At 53.3% G+C, this 23,442-nt stretch overlaps 1 protein-coding gene and 1 pseudogene across 1 annotated transcript; one reads left to right on the top strand and one right to left on the bottom strand.

Annotated features, from left to right (window-relative positions):
- The first annotated feature begins 3,253 nt into the window (after positions 1-3,253).
- LOC133916488 (uncharacterized) lies at positions 3,254-20,642 on the top strand. The gene is made up of 3 exons (XM_062360172.1): positions 3,254-3,456; positions 4,211-4,358; positions 20,374-20,642. The coding sequence occupies exons 1-3, from the start codon at positions 3,402-3,404 to the stop codon at positions 20,447-20,449; spliced, it is 279 nt and encodes a 92-aa protein (XP_062216156.1). The 5' UTR covers positions 3,254-3,401; the 3' UTR covers positions 20,450-20,642.
- Positions 20,643-20,834: 192 nt separating this feature from the next.
- LOC133914793 (L-type lectin-domain containing receptor kinase SIT2-like) lies at positions 20,835-22,887 on the bottom strand (annotated as a pseudogene).
- Between the last annotated feature and the right edge of the window lie 555 nt (positions 22,888-23,442).

Genomic DNA, 23,442 nt, shown 5'->3' with positions numbered 1-23,442 from the left:
TCCCCTAGACTTGGGTAGCTTGGGGGTTCGGAACCCCTCTAGGAAGGGTACGACCTGCAGGTCTGCTTGCACAGGAGAATCGTGGTCTAGTAACGGAGCCTCGTGCTGACAGTACCGTGGCTCTGGATCTTGCGTACCAGCTACCAGTGGTGCCTGGTGGTGATAAGGGGCTAAGATGCCAAAGCTCCCACTGGCCCTTGGAGCCTCGGCCAACATAACGTTGGTTGTTACGGGAGCAGCCGCAGTCAAGCCCCTAGGTTGTTGTGCGGCCTGCAGGGCTGCTTGTAGCTCCTCCAGCTGACTTGAAGGGCCACCACGCACTACTGCTGGTCGACCATGGTGGCGTTCATGGCAATGGCTCCAGTTGCAGCCCCTAGGGACGCAGCGGGGGTCTTGCTACACTATTGCTAAAGGGCCATCAAGGCAGCTGGCCCCCTGGCGCCAGCTGCAGTCGGGGTCACGACGGCTCTTACAGCGATGATTTCAACTGCAATCCATAGGGACGCAATGGGGGCCTCATTTTGCTGCTACTAGAGGGCCTCTGAGACAGCGGTCCCGCTAGCATCAGGCATGGCCAGCGTCGTGGATGGGCTGGTGGTGGTCCAGGGCCCCATTCTTCCTAGCTGGGGGCTGTCGCTGGCGTATCGTAAGTTTGGTTGCAGTGGTCGTGTGGACCTCCACACAGTTCGGCCGCATGCGATACGACCCTGGTGGTCTTTTTTTAGGTAGCATCCTACCTCTCTAGTACTTCTACGTTCAGTCCCCATAGACTGCGTGTTGTTGGTGAAAGAAAAAGTCTTGCATGAACAAGTGTGGCGAGAGCCTCTTTCAAAGAGGAGACTCAAGTTTCGAGAAGAAGTGGAGATGAAGTAGAATCAAATGTGTTGTTGATATTGATAAGATCTCTCTAGCTTGATGACTAAGAGTCTGTATTTATTGTGTTGTCAGGGTGCAAGTATACAAGTTTTCCTTACAGAGATAGCGATACCAGCCATCGCTATACCACATAAACCTAGGGCCGGTTGGATCACACAACCTTGGTTTAGACAGAATATTTTTACCCTACTTAGAAGATATTATCTACTATGATAAATACAATGATATAAATAGTCCTAAGGGTGATGTATTGGGCCAGTCGGTGTCATACTGTCTAGGGTGTCAAGTCGGCCACCACTTACGCTGGGATACTATAATAATCTTCACTTAGGTATTAAATATCAGTCACTTTTTTACAGGAGAAGAGCGCCAGGCAGGCAGATCCCCTCTAGCTGAGCTTTTGTCAAAATCTGATGGCTCATTCTCTAAGGTTCAGAGAGACTGTCGTGTCCTTCAGAAACATAGGTTTCAGAGAGCTCACCCAGGGTTCAAAGGGTATACAATCCGAAGAGCCCCGAAGCCTGCATTTGGAGATCATGGTCCTCAGACGTAGGCATCAGGGTACGACAACCAACAGCAGGGTAAAAAGGTTATGGATAGGATTAGAAAGGGGTTGCTTTCGACGGCGACTTGGCAGGGAGCAGTACCTGTCACTGGAGCCGAGGCACCGGGGCTCCAGGCCTCCAGCCGTCCGGGGCAGCAGGGAAAAGGAGCAGGCAGCCCAGGATATTCCTGTTCGTACTAGCGCTTCTTTATTCTTTTATCTTGTTCGTACTAGCGCTTCTTTATTTTTTAAAAAGATCATTACAATTTATAGACGTATAAATATTCATATCATTATACATACATACTCACATAACAACTATTAAAAATCAAAAAGTTATATCTTATTAAGACACACAATAAATTAATATAAGATTTATCTTTAATGAGTAACAGGTACAACCATCTTCACTCGCCACAAACAAGACTCCTCAGACATTTCTTTATTCCTGTGAAGGCTCTTTGTGTATAAACTGTAAAGCGATGCGCTGAGCCCATCTGCTCGTCCGCTACTGTCCTGTCCGCGCACGCCCGTCGTTTCCGTCCTGATCCATACTACCTGGTGCTGAAGGCGATGGCGGGAAAGTTTATTCTCGTCCCAGTATCCTGTTGTGCAGGAACCGTTTGACGCTCTGCCCCGTCAGACTGTCGCCGATGGATTTCGGGGTGATGCATATGATGCTTCTTCAGTTCCATTGGAAATTGCCATGTTTCTGCCATTGTTCTGTTTCACTCGTATTAAGGCACATCCGCACATGCACGCACGATAGAACGCAGGAGTTCCGGAGGGAAAACAAAAACATTCACCAGGAGATTCTATTGAGAATCCTACACCCCGAATGGTTGCCTGCTAGAAACAAATAACCGGAATCTTCCGCAGAAATGAAAACAGCCAAAACCAAGCAGATGTCTGCCAGTAGCTAACATTACCTACGGATAAAACTATCACGTGCTTTTCTGTGAGCAGCGGCACAATACAATTTCACCATGATGTCTGATGCATGCGCTGATGCGCAGGCCTTGAGCAAAGCACAAGTGACCTGGGTGGCTACCCAGTGCACAACTTTGCCACCTCTCTTGCTCCAAACTGCGTCATTTCACAGACACACACGATGAAGTTACCGCAATAGTCAAATAACCATGCAGCAAGAAACACGTTTTCACCAAAAATCCCGATGAGTGTACCACAGGTGTACGCGGTCTTCTGACGACGGCATTGCCAATTTGCCATCCTGCGTTTTTGTTCAGGGCCGGTTGGTGCCAAAAGCGTCGAGCCCGGCAGCAGCATGCGCTCGTCAGTTAGCCGTACCTGCCAGGATTTGTTCATGGCTCGGTCGTTGCTGGTGAACGGATTGGTGGAATTGTCCTTATCCCTCACCCATCATCCACGGGTTGTGAGAATCCATCCAAGAATCTCGTGTGATTGAGTGAAGCTGCAAGCAGTTCCAGAATTTCAGATCACCAATGGTTCCTTCACGAAAATGATGCGTGCAGGCAGTCCTCCCATCGCTACAAGTACCTTGTACTAGACGAACAACTGTTTTCTAAGAGGTAGATAAAAGAAGAACTAGCTAAGCGCACGTACATTATAACGAAAATATAAATATTTAATATGTTAATATTAAACATAAATTTAAGTTATAGATACATGGATATACAATGAGAGCGTCGTCGAATGAATATGTGAGAGCGATATATAGGATCCGAAAAAATGATGAGAATAGGCTCATATCTGAGGACAATTCGGCCCAGCCAACGCAAATAATCTGGAAGGTGAGCCCAACTGAATTCGGGCCTAATGGACCTCCAAATCCGGCCGCCCAATAGTCCATTCGCACTTCACCCACCGAACGAAGAGGAGAAAACCTTGCCGTCAATGTCCGCGTTCCCTTCCAAGGGCGCTAGGGTTTAACCCCAACTGCTCGATCTCTCTCCCAGTCCTCCGATTCGGTAGCATCTTGGGGGGGGGGGGGGGGGGCTAGATGGGATACCTCCAGGAGGCCAGGGAGAATCACGTCAAGAAGAAGGTCGAGGAAGGTGAGTCCAGCATCATCCGTGCTTCTTAAGCTTTTGATTTGTCGTATTGAAGTATTCAAAGCTCGGATTAGTCCTGTGGTAGATGAATTGGCGAAAAGTTGTTCTCCATTACTGTTGGTTCTTGAAATCTGAGCACAGTTCGTGAAATGATGCTACCAAGCGACGAGGATGAGAATGGTGTTTGGGGTTTCACCGATCCAGGAAATGAGATCATCTGATTTTGCATTTGCTGCTTGGAGTATTTGCAGAAAGTTCAAGCCTTATGTTTAACCATTACTCGAACCTTTATAGGCCAAATTTGTCATGCCTGAATGTTAGTCATTTTTTACTCTTTGGGAATAAAGATAATAGGGCAGCTTTCTTATGGAAGTGTGCAAATATGTCTCCCTGTCCAATGGACTGGAAGTGGAAGAATTATGCTTTAAGAATTGCCTCTATTGATATTTCTCCCAGTGAGCCGTTTAGTGAAAGTTGAAGCTGAAGGGACGAAGAACTTGACCCTTCCAATATCTAGACCTCCCAAATACTGATGTGCATAAGAATGAAAAGAAAGAGCATGTGCAAAATTGATGGCATGCTTTTTCATCTTAAAGGATTTCTTTCAGTCAACTGTTGCTGTTCAGTGCTAACTGACAACATTTTGTAGATTGGGGTTTGACTTAAGGGAAATTTCTGTTCTATTTGATAAAAGGTGTTAGATTCTTGTCCTTATGTCTAAGTGTTAAATTGACATGCTACCCGTCTACCTTTGCAGCTTTGCGCAGCAAAATGAAACAAAAGGCCCTTCAGGAATGTGATTTCTACTGTTCAAAATATGCCGAGTGTGCTCGGGGAAGAACATTCTCTGTGGTATGGCAATGCCGCAAACAAGCCAAAGAGTTGAATAATTGCCTTCATCAATAGTAAGTGCTCATTATATGCCACCTCTTTTATTGTTTGAATTTCGTTGTGCAAGGTAAAATTGCACTAGCAGTTATTGTTTAAAGTTTTTTGTATGCAGCACTTTTCAGCATTGAGGACTTTCACAATGCTCGATGTATTAGCAAAATATCACATTGAGCCTAATCATGGAAACTTAATATGATGCCTTTTATATGTTCATTCAGTAGAAGGATGTGGGTAAACATATTTGTAGTTGTTGCTTATAGAAATAAAGATGTTATGCTCGGCAGGACTTATAGCAGGAGACGAGGACCGACAGCAACTCAAAGTGGCGGCTAAAGTTACCATATATGTATTCAAATAAATAAGTAAGTTTAGATTGAGGAGTGTCGGAGAGTGAACTCCTGTCGCAGGGATCCCGAGAGACCCCTCTTTAGAGATTCGGCCGGGGGGATGATCCTAGAAAAGCTTGTACGGGAAAAAAGCGGGAACGGAAGTAAATGCGCTGGCTTGCGGGTACACCGGGTTTTTGAACAGGTTCGGGCCGCGCGGGGGCGTAACACCCTACTCCTGTATGAGTGTTATATCTATCCTTGAAGGGGATCCTTCAAGGATATATCTGGTTCTCCAAGGAGAGCTGTTTACAAAGAGCTGGAGGCTCTTATGTTCTAGCTAGCTGGTCTCTTGATCGTCTTGCGATCGGGGGCTGTTGTTTTCTTGTTCTTCGACTGACTCTCCTCTCCTTCTTCTTTTTCCTCTCTCTTTTCGGTGTCCTCCATCCTTTCCTTTTATAGATGCGCCGACCTCGACATATCCTGAATGGGAAAGAGGGGACGCGAATGCCCAGGTGCCACGGAGAAAGGCGTAATCATTTCATTTTGGCGAAGTGACAGGGGCGGTGGAGGAAGGCGGCGTGTATTCGACCACCAGCCGCTGCGGAAGCTTCGGGGTGCTCTGAAAAGGGCCCACCGGACAGCCTCAGAGGTGCCCGGTGCGCCCACCCTGTCTTGTTCTCCTGCCAGGGCAGGGTGGCAGGCCGAGCGCTTCGATTCTGGCGACGTTATCCCGAGGCGCGCAGGCGAAAACGGGACGGGACCCGTGCATTTAATGGACCCACGCCCCCCTGCCATTGCATGGCAGGGTCTGACACTGGGGCGTGGGCAGCCGAGAATGTCAGGATGTCAGAATGTCAGGCCACGCGCGCCTATTAAATGCGGCATCGGGCCCTTGACTGGATGACACCCTGACGACGGGGCCCTTCGAGTCTTTGAACGAGCTTGCGCGAACCTTCGGGGGACCGAGTCCTCGGGGGCTGCCACGTGCAGCCCCGAGCACTCTCTCCCGAGCACTTCAGCGGGACCTTCGGGGCACCGAGTCCTCGGGGGCTGCCACGTGCAGCCCCGAGCACTCTCTCCCGAGCACTTCAGCGGGACCTTCGGGGCACCGAGTCCTCGGGGGCTGCCACGTGCAGCCCCGAGCACTCTCTCCCGAGCACTTCAGCGGGACCTTCGGGGCACCGAGTCCTCGGGGGCTGCCACGTGCAGCCCCGAGCACTCTCTCCCGAGCACTTCAGCGGGACCTTCGGGGCACCGAGTCCTCGGGGGCTGCCACGTGCAGCCCCGAGCACTCTCTCCCGAGCACTTCAGCGGGACCTTCGGGGCACCGAGTCCTCGGGGGCTGCCACGTGCAGCCCCGAGCACTCTCTCCCGAGCACTTCAGCGGGACCTTCGGGGCACCGAGTCTTCGGGGGCTGCCACGTGCAGCCCCGAGCACTCTCTCCCGAGCACTTCAGCGGGACCTTCGGGGCACCGAGTCCTCGGGGGCTGCCACGTGCAGCCCCGAGCACTCTCTCCCGAGCACTTCAGCGGGACCTTCGGGGCACCGAGTCCTCGGGGGCTGCCACGTGCAGCCCCGAGCACTCTCTCCCGAGCACTCTGTTTCTACCTATCTTGCAGGGTGGTGATATGTGGTGGACGGCCGGTCTGGCCTCGGGACTTAGGGACCCCTGGTTCTAAATACACCGACAGTAGCCCCCGGGCCCGCTGGCAGTCGATGGGACGGAGACTGCGAATGGGCCCTTCGTCGCGACCGAGGCCAAGGCTGGCCGGACGCCATGTGGCAAGCTTTCGAGAGGTGGTCCCTGCGGATTTTAGACATCAAGTATGCCCCAACGGGAAAATGAGTGGACGCGTGTCCACTCAACTTCCGAAGGGCTCGATAATCATACGGGCGGCCCGCGCGGTCGCCGCGCAGATCGAGGAAAAATACGCCTGGCAACCGCTGACATCGCGCGATCGGCGGGAGATTCGCCTGACAGTTGCGTCGACCGAGGCGACGTTTCGCCGAGCGAACCGTCCGGGGCGGCAGTTTTTGAATTTTGAGATATAAAAGGGGGAATGGATCGGTCCGTTCCCCTTTTTCACGCTCTTTCGCACCCGTGCTCCTGCTTCCTTTGCGCTTCGAAGCCCCTAGGAAATTCCCAGGCGACCGGAGCGTTCTTCCTTCTCTCTCTCTCTTCACCACCAAAAAACGCCTTCCACTCCGCTGAGATGACGAGGGTTGGAGGAGGACGCCGGGATAGGACTCCGGACAGCATCTTGCCGGAATCACGCCTGAGGAATGAGGAGGCGGCGGATAAAATCAAGAAGCTGCTGGTGCCGGAAGGTCAGGAGGGTGCTGTGGTGGTGAGGCCGGCGACTCTGACGCCGACGACGACCGTTCCTGGACGAATCGTCCTCTTCACCTCCTTCGTGGCGGCGGGGCTAGTGCCGCCGTTCTCCGCCTTCTTCCTGCAAGTGCTGGAGACGTACGGCATCCAAATGGCGCACTTAAGCCCCAATTCCGTCGTGGCGTTGGCGGTCTTCGCACATCTCTGCGAAATGTTCGTGGGGGTGATGCCGTCGGCGACGCTGCTTCGCCACTTCTTCGTCCTTCGGCCGGTGGGGAAGAAGAGGGGGCACTCCACGGCGGACGTCGCGGGGTGCTGCAACCTTCGGCTCCGGGAAGGCCTGGGGGACCATTATATTCCCCAGGTGGTGCGCAGCAAATGGGAGGAATGGCGACGGGACTGGTTCTTCGTCGACATCGACCCCCACGAGCGGCTCGAACTGCCAGAGAAGGCGGCGGAACCTCGGCGATCGACGTGGGAGGCGCCGCCGCCAGAAGATGCGAGGCTAAAGCCGGTGCTGGAGCGCATCTTGGAGCTGCGCGAGTCCGGGCTGACCTCTGTCATGGTGGTCGTGGACTTCCTGCGTCGACGACTGGCGCCCTTGCGGGAGCGGGCCCGACCAAGCTGGTTCTATACCGGGCCGGAGGACATCACTAGGACCCAGATCGGCGCGAGTTGGGATCTGGGGCAGGCGGAGCTGCGAGGGATGACCCGAGTGATCACCGGGTCGGAGGACATGAGCCGGGCGGAGCTCCCGTGGCCGGAGATGGCGCTCTGCGCCCATCCCGACCGGGTGGCTATCATGAGGCGGCTGCCGGAGTTTGACGCCCAAGGGCCCGTGGACCGGCCAAGAAGCCGGAGTCCCGAGGCCTCTGAGCTCCCCGGGCTGGAAGAACTCCTGGGTGAGGAGGTTGTTGGCAGCTCGGCGCAGGCTGGCGACGGGGCCGCCACAAGCAGTAGCCGCCGCGCCAGAGAAGAGGGCGCCCCTGAAGCTGCTGAAGAGTTGACGCCGGGAGACCGGGGAAAACGACCCCGGGCCTTGATCATGCTGCCGGAGTCTCCGCCGTCGCCGACGGCGGCGGCGGCGTTTCCGGTGCTGGAGCCGCGCCTGGTGCGGATGGGGCCCGCGCCGACGCCTGCGACCTGCGCGGCGGAGACCGAGACTCGTGCGGCGGCACCCGAGGCCCGCGCGATGGCCCAGCCGAGCCCTCAGCGGAAGAGGCGGCGGGAGGGGTCCGGACCGACGGCACCGGACCCGGACATTAGGCTCCCAGCGGCCAAATGGCGGTATCGGTGAGTCATTTTTCTTGCTTTTCCATGGGTCCTTTCGGCCCGAACTAAGTTTTGACAACTTTTACTTGTCTCCCGTAGGCCGGCCGCAGGCGTTGCGGCGACGGAGAGGGAGCAGGCGCCAAGGCCAGAGCCGAACCTGCCCGCTGCGCCAGCGGAGGCCAGTGTAGGAACGGCGGAGGCGCCAATCGACGTGGAGGCGCCAATCGACGTGGCGGCCATAGGGAGAGAGGCGGTGGCGGCGACTACCGGAAGGGCGCCGGCGGAGCCTACCCCGGGCGCGGAGAGCCCGGGGCGGAGAACGGTGGAGGCGGATGCCTCGCCGGGGCCGGTGGGCAAGGCGGCTGATGCGGGAACGCAGCTGCCGTCCGAGGCCTTGGCTCCGGAGGAGCCTACCCCGGGCAGGCAGAGCCCGGGGCGGATGGCGGCACAGGGCCCTGTGGAGAGCTCGGCCCCCCTGGAGGCATCCGGCGGAGAAGCCTGGGACCCACCGGCGCTCGCAGTGCCTGGCCGGCCTGCCGATCCCCTCCTGGCCGCCATTGAAGGCGTCCGAGCAGCAGTCGGGCAGTTGGGCGCGGCGGTGGAGGCCAAGGAGGGGGAGCTCGAGGCCGAGCACGCCCGCATGGTACTGGAGAAGGCGCAGCTGGCGGGCGCCCGAGAGGAGGCCCGTGCGGCAGCCGCGCGGGAGCAGAAGCTCCTGGAGGACATCCGTGCGGAAGCCGCGCGGGAACGAGAAGGCCTGAGGACCGCGCGGGCAGAGGCCGCGCGGGAACGAGAAGACGCCGCCCGCCTGGCTGAGGCGTCGAGGCAGCAGGCGGCCGAGGCCCTTGCCAGGATGGGGCAGGCGCAGGTGAGGGAGGCGGCAGTCACGGCCCGGGAACGGCTTGCAGAGGAGCGGCAGGCCGAGCTGGCCCGCCGAGAGGGCGCGGTCGAGACGACGCGCGCCGACCTCCAGCGCTGGGAAGACGACCTCCAGAAGATCAGAGGAGAAGTCAAGCGCTGGGAAGAGGACGTCTCCATCCGGGAAGTGGATAACGAGCTATTAGCGTCTGATCTCGGAGCCCGGGAGGATTCGGTGGTCCAGCAGGAGGAGGTGCTGGCCCGGCGGGAGAATGAGCTGAGTCGCCGGGAAGGCGAACTGAATCGCCGAGAGGGCGAGCTGAGTCGCCGGGAGGGCGAAGCCGCTGCCGCGGCGGCCACCGCGGCTACCAGGGCGGAAGAGAATGCGAAACACGAGGCGGAACTGACCGCCCGTGAACAAGCCCTGTCCGAGGTGGTGGCTAAGGCGAAGCAGGATGCCGTCCCCGCCGTAGCTGGCGGTTCTTCCGGTCCGGCCGAGGACCAGGGACTCGAGGCACAGCTGCGGGCTGCCAGGGAGAAGCTCGAGGCAGCCTTTGTTTCGCGGGTCAACCTCGTGCAGATGCTGGAGGATATACTCCGGCGGATGCGACGGGCCATGGAGAAAGGTGGTCTTGGGCGGCTTGTCGGCGACACGAAGGGCGACGGCCCCGCACGACAAGTGTTGGAGCTGCAGCAGGTCTGCGAGCGCCTCGAGACCCTGCCCTGGGCAGTTCAGGAACTTGCCGCCCGGGAGGGACGTGGCTTGGCCCAAGCCGTGGCCGAGCATGTCCTGGCCTGCTACCGAAGCAGGGACCCGAACTTCCCATTGGAGCCGGCGCGGGAGGGAGTGGTCGAGGCTGAGGAGGAGGTCGCCCGAGCAGCGGTTAGGAGTACCGCCTCTGCGGTGGCGGCCGGCTTCAGGCGAGAGGTGCCGCCACCGCCAGCCCCCGAGGACGACTCAGAGGACTCAGCCGACGCCTCTGCCGCTGACTAGGCCTTCGGCGCCCTTTTTTCTTTTGTTGTAGATGCAGGAGTGAATATTAGGAGTGAACCCTTAGAAAAATGCTTTGTCTATGTCTTGTGAATATAATGGCAGCTTTTCCTTGGGCTCGCAACTCCAATTTCTCTGTATGCTTGATGTTTCCTCTGGCGCTCCGCCTGGAAGTCCCGAGGAGTACTCAGTCGGGCCGCTCCCGACCTTCCCATCCCCGAGAAATGAAGTTGTTCTGGTTGCTGGCGTTGGCGCAGCCAGCCTTCAAGCTCTCGCGAGTCCGCACTGCCTAGTTTAAGAAACAAAGACACAGACTCCGTTGCTCGGGAGATGGAACGGCCCTGCCCGGAACACGCCGTGCCCAGCGGACACCTTTTCACTTTGCGACCACTCAGCCGGTAGAAGGGAGACGCGTGTGAGCGAGAATGTGACCAAGAGTCCTCGCGGTCCGGTGGTGCCCGGGCTCAAAAAAGGGCCGGACCGAGCACTGACAGCCTGCCCCCAAGGCCTGAGCTCCGGACTACTCGAGCAGCTCGAGTGATAGGATTACCCAGGGCACCTGAGGACCCGGTAGTGCTCGGGGTCCTTAAGAGCGGACCGAACACCACGACCACCACGAAGGGCTTCGGTCAGACGTTACCGCACGCACGGTACTCCTTTCTACGAACCGCTCTGTCGTTCTGGAAAAAAGCCGACACGTGGCAGGGTTTTTGCGTGCCAGGAGACCACCTCACCGGGCAGATTAAAGCGCAAGAGCCCCCGAGAAGGACTCGGGAACATAAATTCACTGAAAACAGACTTGTCTGGTCATAACCACTCACCGGACAGCCGTCGGCCTTCCGGCCAGCCGATCCAGAAGGGGTTGATTCCGAGCTCGGGGGCCCGGGGACTTGATTCTTTCAACGGAGCGCCCGAGCGCTCAGAGGCATACGAGGCTCCTAGGGTCGGGTGATCTCGACCACCCAAGCCTAGGCGGTAGGACCACCCGAAGACCCTTGGGGCCGACCAGAGACCGGGGCATTGAAGCCCTCGCGGCCGAACTGCTTGTGATTGCCGACCTGTGACTTAAGAGAGAGAATATAGAATTTCTTTGTCTGGTGCGCTCTGTTAGTGCGGTACTTGCCATAGACTGCTCTCGTTTTTTTTTTCGACCCGAGACCTCTCGAATACCCGAACCGGCAGACAAAGGCGGACAGAGGCATAACCTAGAGGTCCTATGGTTCGGTGGCGCCCGGGTATGACAGGCCAGACCGAACACCGACAGCCCGCTCCGAGGGCCTGAGCTCCGGCCTACTCGAGCAGCTCGAGTGATGGGATTACTCAGAGCGCCCCGAAACTCGGTTAGTGCCCGGGAGCCCGTCACGACACCGAACACCACAGCCTACCATGCCGGACGTAAGTCAGCGACGACTGCTCGCATGTATACCGATTGGGATTCTTTTGTCAACGGGAAAAAATGAGAGAGCGAACTTTTTCTCGCACAACCGAGCACCTCACCAGACAGATTAAACATAGGGAATCCAGAGAAATAATTTGACATAGTGATTGCTTATTAAAATACTGAATGTACGATATTTACAAGGTTGGGTGACAGCAATTTACCACACGGGGCGAAGCCTTCAGACCGCTCGGGCGGGGAGAAGCCCCCGGCCTTATCAACCTGAACCGCGAGCTTGACCGTCTATGGGTAGAAGCGTCGAAGATGCTCGATGTTCCACGGATTCGGGAGTGGCTGCCCTTCCTCCGTAGCCAACCTGAAAGAACCTGCCCGGGGTAGGGTCTCGAGGTGATCCAGAGGCGGACCTAGCGGCCGGGGCCCCGACCATCTGTTGGGGGTCGGAGAGTACGCCGGCAGCGGCGGCGCTGATGGGCCCAGCGCCCTGATCCCCTTGGGCGGGAAAAACCTCTTGGTCGTGGGGCGGCGTTCCGTTACTGGAAGTGGAGCCGGAACGCTGGAGACGGTGCCCACCGGCCATCTTTTCCTGTGGAGAAAAAAGGGAAACAAACAATCTAGGGATATTCCCCCCTACCTGGCGCGCCAGCTGTCGGAGAGTGAACTCCTGTCGCAGGGATCCCGAGAGACCCCTCTTTAGAGATTCGGCCGGGGGGATGATCCTAGAAAAGCTTGTACGGGAAAAAAGCGGGAACGGAAGTAAATGCGCTGGCTTGCGGGTACACCGGGTTTTTGAACAGGTTCGGGCCGCGCGGGGGCGTAACACCCTACTCCTGTATGAGTGTTATATCTATCCTTGAAGGGGATCCTTCAAGGATATATCTGGTTCTCCAAGGAGAGCTGTTTACAAAGAGCTGGAGGCTCTTATGTTCTAGCTAGCTGGTCTCTTGATCGTCTTGCGATCGGGGGCTGTTGTTTTCTTGTTCTTCGACTGACTCTCCTCTCCTTCTTCTTTTTCCTCTCTCTTTTCGGTGTCCTCCATCCTTTCCTTTTATAGATGCGCCGACCTCGACATATCCTGAATGGGAAAGAGGGGACGCGAATGCCCAGGTGCCACGGAGAAAGGCGTAATCATTTCATTTTGGCGAAGTGACAGGGGCGGTGGAGGAAGGCGGCGTGTATTCGACCACCAGCCGCTGCGGAAGCTTCGGGGTGCTCTGAAAAGGGCCCACCGGACAGCCTCAGAGGTGCCCGGTGCGCCCACCCTGTCTTGTTCTCCTGCCAGGGCAGGGTGGCAGGCCGAGCGCTTCGATTCTGGCGACGTTATCCCGAGGCGCGCAGGCGAAAACGGGACGGGACCCGTGCATTTAATGGACCCACGCCCCCCTGCCATTGCATGGCAGGGTCTGACACTGGGGCGTGGGCAGCCGAGAATGTCAGGATGTCAGAATGTCAGGCCACGCGCGCCTATTAAATGCGGCATCGGGCCCTTGACTGGATGACACCCTGACGACGGGGCCCTTCGAGTCTTTGAACGAGCTTGCGCGAACCTTCGGGGGACCGAGTCCTCGGGGGCTGCCACGTGCAGCCCCGAGCACTCTCTCCCGAGCACTTCAGCGGGACCTTCGGGGCACCGAGTCCTCGGGGGCTGCCACGTGCAGCCCCGAGCACTCTCTCCCGAGCACTTCAGCGGGACCTTCGGGGCACCGAGTCCTCGGGGGCTGCCACGTGCAGCCCCGAGCACTCTCTCCCGAGCACTTCAGCGGGACCTTCGGGGCACCGAGTCCTCGGGGGCTGCCACGTGCAGCCCCGAGCACTCTCTCCCGAGCACTTCAGCGGGACCTTCGGGGCACCGAGTCCTCGGGGGCTGCCACGTGCAGCCCCGAGCACTCTCTCCCGAGCACTTCAGCGGGACCTTCGGGGCACCGAGTCCTCGGGGGCTGCCACGTGCAGCCCCGAGCACTCTCTCCCGAGCACTTCAGCGGGACCTTCGGGGCACCGAGTCCTCGGGGGCTGCCACGTGCAGCCCCGAGCACTCTCTCCCGAGCACTTCAGCGGGACCTTCGGGGCACCGAGTCCTCGGGGGCTGCCACGTGCAGCCCCGAGCACTCTCTCCCGAGCACTCTGTTTCTACCTATCTTGCAGGGTGGTGATATGTGGTGGACGGCCGGTCTGGCCTCGGGACTTAGGGACCCCTGGTTCTAAATACACCGACAAGGAGGATAGGCAATCAAGTTGGTTATGGTAGGGATAGTTAAGATAGATTCGAATTGTAATCAGTTTGGATTTGTTAGACTCCGGCTGAACTCTATTTATAGAGCAGCCCTCAATTTGGAACAGGAGGGAATAAACAATATTATTCTCATCTCTAATTCTCTATTCCTCATCCCCCTGCTGCTATCAATTGCGTCGACAAGGTTGACGCCCTCGGCGTCATCTTCGTCTTCATCACAGGCAGGAAGTTGGCGAAGGGCAGGCCGACTACCTCCCACACGTATCCAATTCGGTCGCTACCACAAGGCCGTGACAACTTGGTATCAGAGACCATGTCTTCAGGTTCGGAGAACGAACACGTCCAGGCACTGATCGCTGTGCAAGGAGAGCGTTTTCAAGCGCGCTTCATGGACGTCACCAACTTCCTCGGTGAGATGAAAACCATCTTTTCGAGTCTCATGGATCGAATGATGGTCTTGGAGAAAGGCAAGAGTCTGGAAGACGCTCTGGTCACGGGTGATTCCGCGTTATCGGTAGCCACCTAGATGCCACCACCGTCATCGCCTTTTCTGGTGTTGGGCGGCGTGGGAATTCTGCACCCTGACGGCAAAACGCACCCTCCGCAGGTCTACACGCCAGGGCTGCATCTAGGCGGCAACCAGCAACTGCACGACAACAGTGTGATGGACATCAGGGCAGATGTGAGCAGCATCAACACTGGTGTCGTGCCTCGCTTCTTTAAGCTGGAGTTTCCGCGGTATGACGGCAAAGATGATCCACTACCTTGGCTTACTCGATGCGAGTAGTTTTTCCGTGGACAAAAGACCGAAGAACAATACAAGGTATGGCTTGCGTCGTATCACATGGATGGCAATGCCCATCATCGGTACTTCCACCTCGAGCGTAGTCGTGGCAAGCCACCCTGGCACGAGTTCAAGATCTTATGCAACACACGCTTCGGGCTGTCAATCCGCAGCAATCCATTGGGTGAACTTTGCCACCTTCGACAAACCGGCATCGTGAAAGATTATCAGAGCCGCTTCTTGGCGCTTCTTAGCCAGGCGGATCCTTTGACAGAACGACAAGAGCATCAGTTGTTCACGTCTGGCCTCATGGACGACCTACGGATCAATGTCGAGCTGCAGGACCCGAGAGATCTCGAGGAGGCCATGGGTTTAGCCTGTTCTTACAAGAAGAAGGCATCCCGTGCGTTGCGGTATGGTGGACCGCAGCCACCGTTAGTACAACGCGCCTCACCAACAAACGCCGGCCTTTCCGACGCTACTGCATCCACACATGCCGTATCTTCCGGTGTTGCTGCTCCAAATGACACCACAGCGCCACGCCAAGTCCGTCGTCTCACGCCTTCTGAGATGGCAGAGTGCCGTCGGCAGGGCTTGTGCTTCAATTGTGATGAGAAATCCGTCCGTGGCCATTGGTGTGCTCATCTCTTCTTCATCGAGTACGATGACTCGGCGTCGGATACTGAGGACTGGGGTGCGTCCGAGGACAGCCAGATCAAGCCACATTTCACTGTACACGGTAGCCGGTGTGCAACAGGCTAATATTGTGCCGCTGTGGGTATTGATTGGTGGTGTACCATTGCTGGCGCTCGTCGATTCCGGATCGTCACACAATTTTATCCGGGACCTCACACAGCAGCTCAGCATTCGCTACCAGGCTGCCCGTGTCGGCTTGCCCGTGATGGTGGCGAATGGCGATCATCTTCACACATCTGGCGTTTGCAAGGATCTGCACATCTTCATCGACCGCGAGGAATTCAATGTGGATTGCTACGTCGTGCCCCTGGGCGGCTATATGTAATTCTCGGCACGCAATGGCTCCGCACGCTAGGACCTATTCTTTGTGACTTCGATCGGCTGACGATGTCGTGCCATCTCCGTGGGCGGCCAGTCTCCTGGTACGGAGTGCCGGGATCAGGCAGCAATTAGCTCTACGCGACGGATGACCAAGATAATCTCTTACAACGCCTGTTGCACAAGTTCACAAACGTGTTCGCCAAATCGCGTGGTCTTCCCCCGTCTCGTGCACATAATCACCGCATTCATTTGCTGCAAGGTGCGCAACCGGTAGCGGTGCGTCCATACCGGTATCCGCAGCTGCAGAAAGACGAGCTAGAAAGGCAATGTGCAGACATGATGGCATAGGGCATCATTCGCCTCATCACATCAGCGTTCTCTTCACTGGTTCTATTGGTCAAAAAGCGCGATGAATCTTGGCGATTGTGTCGATTATCGCGCCCTCAACGCACTAACCGTCAAGGACATATTTCCAATTCCAGTGGTTGAGGAGCTCTTGGACGAGTTATACGGTGCCAAATACTTCACAAAACTTGATCTCCGCTCTGGTTATCATCAAGTTCACATGAGTCCATCAAATGTCGAGAATCGCACGCATCAGGGCCACTATGAATTTTTGGTTATGCCGTTCGGCCTCACAAACGCACCAGCCACATTTCAAGCCCTCATGAAAGACATCCTCCGTCGGTACTTATGTCGCTTTGTTCTTGTATTTTTTGATGATATCCTAATCTACAGTGCATCATGGGCGGACCACCTGAGGCATGCGTAGCTGGTGTTGGAGACGTTGCAGCGGCATCATCTCTTCGTCAAGCAATCTAAGTGTACCTTTGGAGTGTCCTCCGTCTCTTACCTCGGGCACGTCGTGACGGCCGCTGGGGTCACCATGGATCAACAAAAAGTGCAAGCGGTGGCGGATTGGCCTGAGCCACATTCAGTCCGAGCACTGCGCGGATTCCTCGGTCTTGCCGGCTATTATCGGCGGTTCATCGCGGGTTGTGGCTCCCTTGCGGCACCATTGACACGTCTTCTTAAAAAAGAGGCGTTCGCATGGAAGGAGGAGACCGCTCGGGCGTTTCAAGCCCTCAAGATCGCCTTGTCTACTGCCCCGGTGCTTCAATTACCTGACTTTCGCGCATTGTTCATCGTTGAGTCTGACGCTTTTGGAACCGGCATGGGTGCTATTCTACACCAAGGCCACATACCGTTGGCATTTTTCAGCAGAGCTATGGCGTCACGGCACGTGGGTCTCGTCGCCTATGAGAGGTTGCTCATCGACCTTGCACAAGCTATCAAGCATTGGCGGCCGTATTTGTGGGGTCGCCGGTTTGTTGTCCGGACAGACCACTATAGCCTTAAATTCCTTTTGGATCAACGCCTGTCGACAATACCTCAACACTGGTGGATTAGCAAGCTCATGGGTTTTGATTTCAAGGTGCAATACAAGCCGGGGCACACCGATGTGGTCGTTGATGCCTTGTCTCGCCGCGATGCGGAGGCTGCCGCTACATTTGCATTGTCCGCATCCGTTTTTGACGTCTTCAACAAGTTGCGACAGGAGGTGGCTAATGATGCCGTGCTTCAACAATTGGGCACCGATATCGCTGCCAACCGCAAGGGCCTAGCCTGGGTTTTTCAGGATGTTCTTATTACGGTCAATCGAAGGGTGTTCGTTCCGGCCTCTTCTCCAACGATGCCACAACCCCTTGCCCAAGCGCATGATAGTGGCCACGAAGGTGTCTAGCGAATGTTGTAGCGCATCCGAACGAATTTCCGAATCCCTGGAGACAAATCTTTGGTACAAACTTATGTTCGGAATTGTTCTATCTGTTAGTGGAACAAAGTAAGTCATTTGCACTTGGTGGGGTTATTGCAGCCCTTATCGATCCCAACACAAATTTGGGGTGATATTTCGATGGATTTTATTGAAGGTCTTCCGTGAGTAAACAACAAAACAATCATTTTTACGGTGGTCGACCATCTTTCTAAGTATGTTCATTTCATTCCATTGGGGCACCCTTACACAGCCAGCTCGGTTGCTCGCGCTTTCTTTGATGAGGTCGTCCGTCTCCATGGAATTCCAACATCTATCGTCAGCGATCGTGATGTGGTTTTCACCAGTAATTTGTGGAAGGAGCTATTTCGTTTATCGGGGACACAGTTGCACATGAGTTCAGCTTTTCATCCGCAGAGCGATGGTCAGTCCGAAGTGGCTAATAAGGTGATCATTATGCACCTTCGTTGTTTAACGGGTGATCGGCCCAAGCATTGGTTTCGCTGGCTTCCGTGGGCTGAATATTGTTAGAACATAGCTTATCATTCAGCGTTGCGCGATACACCATTCAGAGTAGTCTATGGCCGGGATCCTCCATCACTTCGGACCTATGATAAAGGTGAAGCCCGCATTCCGGCCGTGGAGCAGTCTCTGCGTGAGCGGGATGAATTCCTGCAAGACATGCGTGATCGTCTCCTTCAAGCTCAGGAGCATGCCAAGCTGCATTATGATGCAAAGCACACAGATGTGGCTTTTGGAGAAGGGGATTGGGTTTGGCTTAAGCTACTCAACAGGCCAGCTGCTTCGTTGCCTTCTCACACTAAGGGCAAATTGTCTTCGTTTTTATGGGCCCTTCCAGATCCTTGCTTGGGTAGGTGATGTTGCATATCGACTTCGTCTTCCGCCCGGTGCCAAGATTCACAATGTGTTCCATGTGGGTGTGCTTAAAAAGTTCTATGGCAATCCGCCAACAGAGCAACCCCGGTTCCTCCGCTGCTTAATGGCCACGTTGTACCAGTTCCATTTCAGGTGCTGAGAAGCAGATTCGCCGGTGGAGTTTGGCAGGTGCTCGTTCGTTGGGATGGTTTGCCGTCAAGTGAAGCAACGAGGGAGGATGTCCCATCTTTCAAGGAGCAATACCCAGAATTTCAGCTCGAGGACGAGCTGTTTCCAGAGGAGGGGAGAGATGTTATGGTCGGCGGGACTTATAACAGGAGACAAGGACCGGCAGCAACTCAAAAGTGGCAGCTGAAGTTACCATATATGTATTCAAATAAATAAGTTTAGATTGAGGAGGATAGGCAATCAAGTTGGTTATTGTAGGGATAGTTAAGACAGATTTGAATTGTAATCAGTTTGGATTTGTTAGACTCCAGCTGAACTCTATTTATAGAGCAGCCCTCTATTTGGAACAGGAGGGAATAAACAATCTTATTCTCATCTCCAATTCTCTATTCCTCATCTCCCTGCTGCTATCAATTGCGCTGGCAAGGTTGACGCCCTTGGCGTCATCTTCGTCTTCATCACGGGCAAGAAGCCGGCGAAGGACAGGCCGGCTACCTCCCACATGTATCCAATTCGATCGCTGCCGCAAGGCCGCGACAAAAGAGTTCAAGGATGTTCCTATTTTAGGCTTTAAAAATTTCCATTACTGTGAGTGACATGCTTCATTTAGTCATTGGTATTTTGCAATTTCTGGAGGTTGATTTGAGTTTAGAAACTGTCTCCGTGACAGGTGCCAGTTGGTTAGTATTTGTTGCTAATAAAGTGGTGTTTTCTACTATATTAACTTGACTGTAGGCACTGGGTTTAGTTGGATTTTGGAATGTTCAATCTGTATCCATGTGTTGAGAATTTGATTGAGCTGGGTGCACTATAGGTTATGCTTTAGCATTCTTAGTCCTGACCTGTCACGAACTGGTACTGGTGACATCATGGAACTGGTGCTTAAACTGATTTGAAATTTAAAGCCACTAGCGTATCAACCCGTGCGACTGCACAGGCTAGAAATTTAGCTTATGGTTGAATTGTAGATATTTGTATTAATAATGGTTGTATGCTAAGATACATCAACTATTTATATTTAAATATTAGAATGTAAAATGTAAATATAATTTTTGTTCATAATATTGGAATCATGTTTATTATTTGTGAATAGATCTACTTTATAATTTTCATTTTTTATTTGTTTCTTGATTTTTTGAAATTATTATTATTTTTAATGTCGTCACCTTATCTCATATTATTTTTTATATACATTATAAATTCTTTGATATTATTTTTGTGTGATAATCCGTAATATGTTTGCGTTCTGTTATTTTAATTTTGTAATGTTTGATTATAATTGATTTGAAAAAGTGTGTTGATTGCTAACGTAACTAAGTTGGAGTTTGCTAACGTAATCTTGTTAGACCAATGATATCTACAACAAAAAAGGGAAGGAAAAGTAAGGCAAAAAGTAGTCTAGGAGCTGGACTCTATGATTTGTTTTTTAATCGTCTACGTTGTTTAATCTGTTTATTGATCTATGATTACAGTTAGTCAATTAATTAATTCGACGGTTGAATGTTTTGTTTTTTTATGAGAATTTCTAAGATTTTTTTGGATTAACGTGGAGGCACCAAAAGGAGCCTTCAATTAGTAAATATAAGATTGCCCATTGGACAAGAATCACAAGATCAATGGAAGATGGCCTCCGTGTTAGTATAGACGGTGTATTTGCAATCTGAGGACCCTCGTATTGAAACATGTTTGCTGATCTCAAAATGGGGAAAATCTAAGAAAGGGCATTGATGCTTTGTCTGTCTTTCTCTGGTAATTATATGACCAAAACCAGTTTCTGGCTGAGCTAGAGAATTTGATTCCACTGGTTGAAAGGGCTTTGTTTCCATCATGTTGGGGAAATATCATTATATCGAAAGATGTACATGTTTTACATTTTCTTCTCTAGATGTTGTCTGTTGCATTGGTTTACTTGTCTTCCATTGGCATGACAAAGACACCACATCCATGTGGTATTCACGGTGCCCTTTGTATCCTTGGCAGCACTAATGATGCAGTCTTGGAAGAAATGAAGAAGGCTTACATGGTTGAGCAAGAGAACAAGGAGAGGAACCAATAAGCAGCATTATGCAGTGGATAATGGGCATCGTGAGGTTCTCCGTGCTAGTATGTATACTGTTGTTCTTTGAAATTCGGCAGTTGTTACTGGTTAACTTTGTTTGATTGATGCTAAATTCATGGGGGCTTTTGCAAACATTGATTTTTCCCACATACATAACCTGGTATAATCTCAAGGTTTCCGTTGAATGTACATATTGCATGCTACCTTCTGCTATGATTTTGTATGGATGAAGAGAATGCAGTTGCCTTTTTGCTTCCAATCGTTCGATAGTTCTAATTTCACTCAGGTCTAGAATCACATCATGTGGACATACATTTGAATTTATGAGTTCAGTTCAAAGATAAGCAGAGGCGGGAAATTGCAGTGCTCTGTCCAATTTGTCTTATAGCAAATTCGTTAGAGCTGGAAACAGCAGACCAAAACTGACCACCAATAGAAAATCAAGTTCACATAATCGTCCTCCTGAGATGTCAGGCCCAGGACCAATGCTCGTCGCGAACGACGAAGCATCCAACATGGCATATGAGTCGAACCTCTCATTCTGCATAAGCATCAGAGTACTATAGTCCAGGTTCGTCATTGCCATCTCCGGTACTGCAAGACTTGTCGCATGATTGGCCGTGCATTAGGCATCGGTTGTGAGCACAGGAGCCCCATCTTCAGCACCAAGCTGACCTCCTCCGCCATGTGCTCACCACTGAGCCTCTGATTTACTGTATCAAGAATTGCTCCTTCGTTCCAGTGCTCGAACACCCAATCCAACAGCACAACCTGGTTATCCTGCTGGTCATGCTCCAGCGGTCTCCGTCCACAGGTCACCTCCAACAGAAACATCCCAAAGGCAAAAACATCGGTCGCCGGTGATGCTCTCCCTGTGCGGGGCAGCTCAGGGGAAAGATACCCCATTGTGCCAACGATGTGTGTGGTCCTTGGGTTGGCTCCATGGTCGTACAATTTTGCAAGGCCAAAGTCACCCAAGCATCCATTCATCTCACTATCGAGAAGAACATTGCTCGCCTTGATGTCTCGGTGTACGACAACCTGTTCCCATTCCTCATGGAGGTACAACAAACCAGATGCAAATCATGCAATGCCTTTGATGACGTGAAACCTTATGTTCCATCCTAGAACGGGTTTGTTCTTGTCGTACAAGTCTTTATCAAGGCTACCATTTGACATGTAGTCATAGACCAATAAAAGTTTACCTTTACGGCGGCAATAGCCAAGTAGTTGTACTAAATTCCTGTGTCGGAGCCGCCCCATGCTAACAACCTCCGCAATAAACTCCTTCACCCCTTGCTTTGAATCATGTGACACCCTTTTGGCTGCAATCTCCAAGTTGTACACTCTCCGGAATCCTCCAATCCCAAGCAAATGGTCGCTTGCAAATCCTTCAGTGGCATGGAAGAGGTCCTTGAAAGAGTACCGATGTGGCCCAAACTCAACCTTCAATCTTCAAGGAGCTTGGCATACCTTAACTGCCTCCGCACAAACATGAAGACAACGACGAGCAATGCGATGATGAAACCAGCCGTGGCTAACGGCAGCACGATCACCAGAATCTCAGATAGGGAACGCTTCCGGTGAGGTACTCTTGGCAGTGCAGGTAGGTTTGATGAGTTGAGGACAGGTGCAGCTCCATTCAAGCTGAAGCTCCAGCCAAGTATGTAGTGGTAAGCGATGGAGAGGCCTGTTGTCGACGAGAACCCAACGTATGCTGTACCGGTCACCACCTCTGAAAGGTTGATGGCGGTTGACAGCAAAGGCTGCTTGGGCTTCACAACATCCAGAGGAGCTAAGGTGACATTGAGCTCCATGGCCTGGCCGTTGTAGTCCACCCACGGCTGCATGGCCTTGCGGATCATCAGCGTCAGGTTCAGAAACTTGCCAGTGCCGTCTTCGTAGTAGCCGGCGGTGTGGGACTTCGTGGACTGGAGATTGTTCGCGTCAATGCCGACGTGGTTGCTGTCTATGTCATGGAACTTGGGGCTGAGTACAGTGTCAAGCTCGACGGCGAGGATGTGGTTGCTGGTCTTTCCATTGTCGATGATGTTGAGGAGCCCCAAGTACTGCGCCCCGGTGGCGGCAGAGAGGTTCTTGCTGGGCGCGACCACGAAGGCGAGGCCATGATCGCTCAGCTGGTCGTGCTCGGAGATGATGGCGAACACGAAAGTGGCCGAGAAGGACACAACGGCTGTACCTTCCAGCGGCTCGTGGAAGCGCAGAGGAGCCGGGAAGAATGCGTGGCCTTTGATGTGCTTGCCGTTGGTTAGAGCGAGCAGGCCGCTCGGCGTGATGGTGGCAGCACCGCCGAGGGTGAGGTTTGCGCCGGTGAAACCTTCGGAAGCGAACTGCTCGTCGCTGGCAGATGACACCAGCTTGATTTTGTGGAGGAAAACGAGTAGAAGGAAGGAGATGGGCCTGACGTTAACCATGGCTGCCGTGACTCTTGAGCACGACAAACTTCTGAATACTTGCCACTGGAGAGGTCAGTAAAGTCTTGTTTCAGAAATTCAGTAAATTTCTGAATACATACCAAATGCCTATGCGTTATTTTTTATGAATTGGATGGGTTAGTTGGTCTTCTACAAGTCAATTAAACGATGCAATGGCATCACCAATAGATTTCTAATGTACCTTTCTAGAAAGGAGGTGCTATGAATGTCTTACTGAGTGCTGACTGCCAAACTTCACATCCCATGTCTGTCTCTAGAAAAAAATATTGTAGTTGTTATCGTGAGAAATCAAATTAAAATATACCTTAGTTTATTTGTGATGAGTGATTGGTATTAGTATTTATTTAGCTTGCTGATTTTCGGTTTTGCATAAGCTTTAATGTGATTTGAATTGATTTAGGATTTCATTTGAGCATATTGATTATGGACTAATTGAAATTGGAGTTGGAGATATATGTTTGTTTGTCTCATGCTGTGCGGATGATGGATGCAACTTAACGATCGACGGCGGAATGATCGGGGCTAAGCGGAGTT

The sequence above is a fragment of the Phragmites australis genome, chromosome 4 (genome assembly GCF_958298935.1).
Source record: "Phragmites australis chromosome 4, lpPhrAust1.1, whole genome shotgun sequence".
NCBI classification, from domain to species: domain Eukaryota; kingdom Viridiplantae; phylum Streptophyta; class Magnoliopsida; order Poales; family Poaceae; genus Phragmites; species Phragmites australis.
This window is presented reverse-complemented; position numbering and strand designations above follow the sequence as displayed.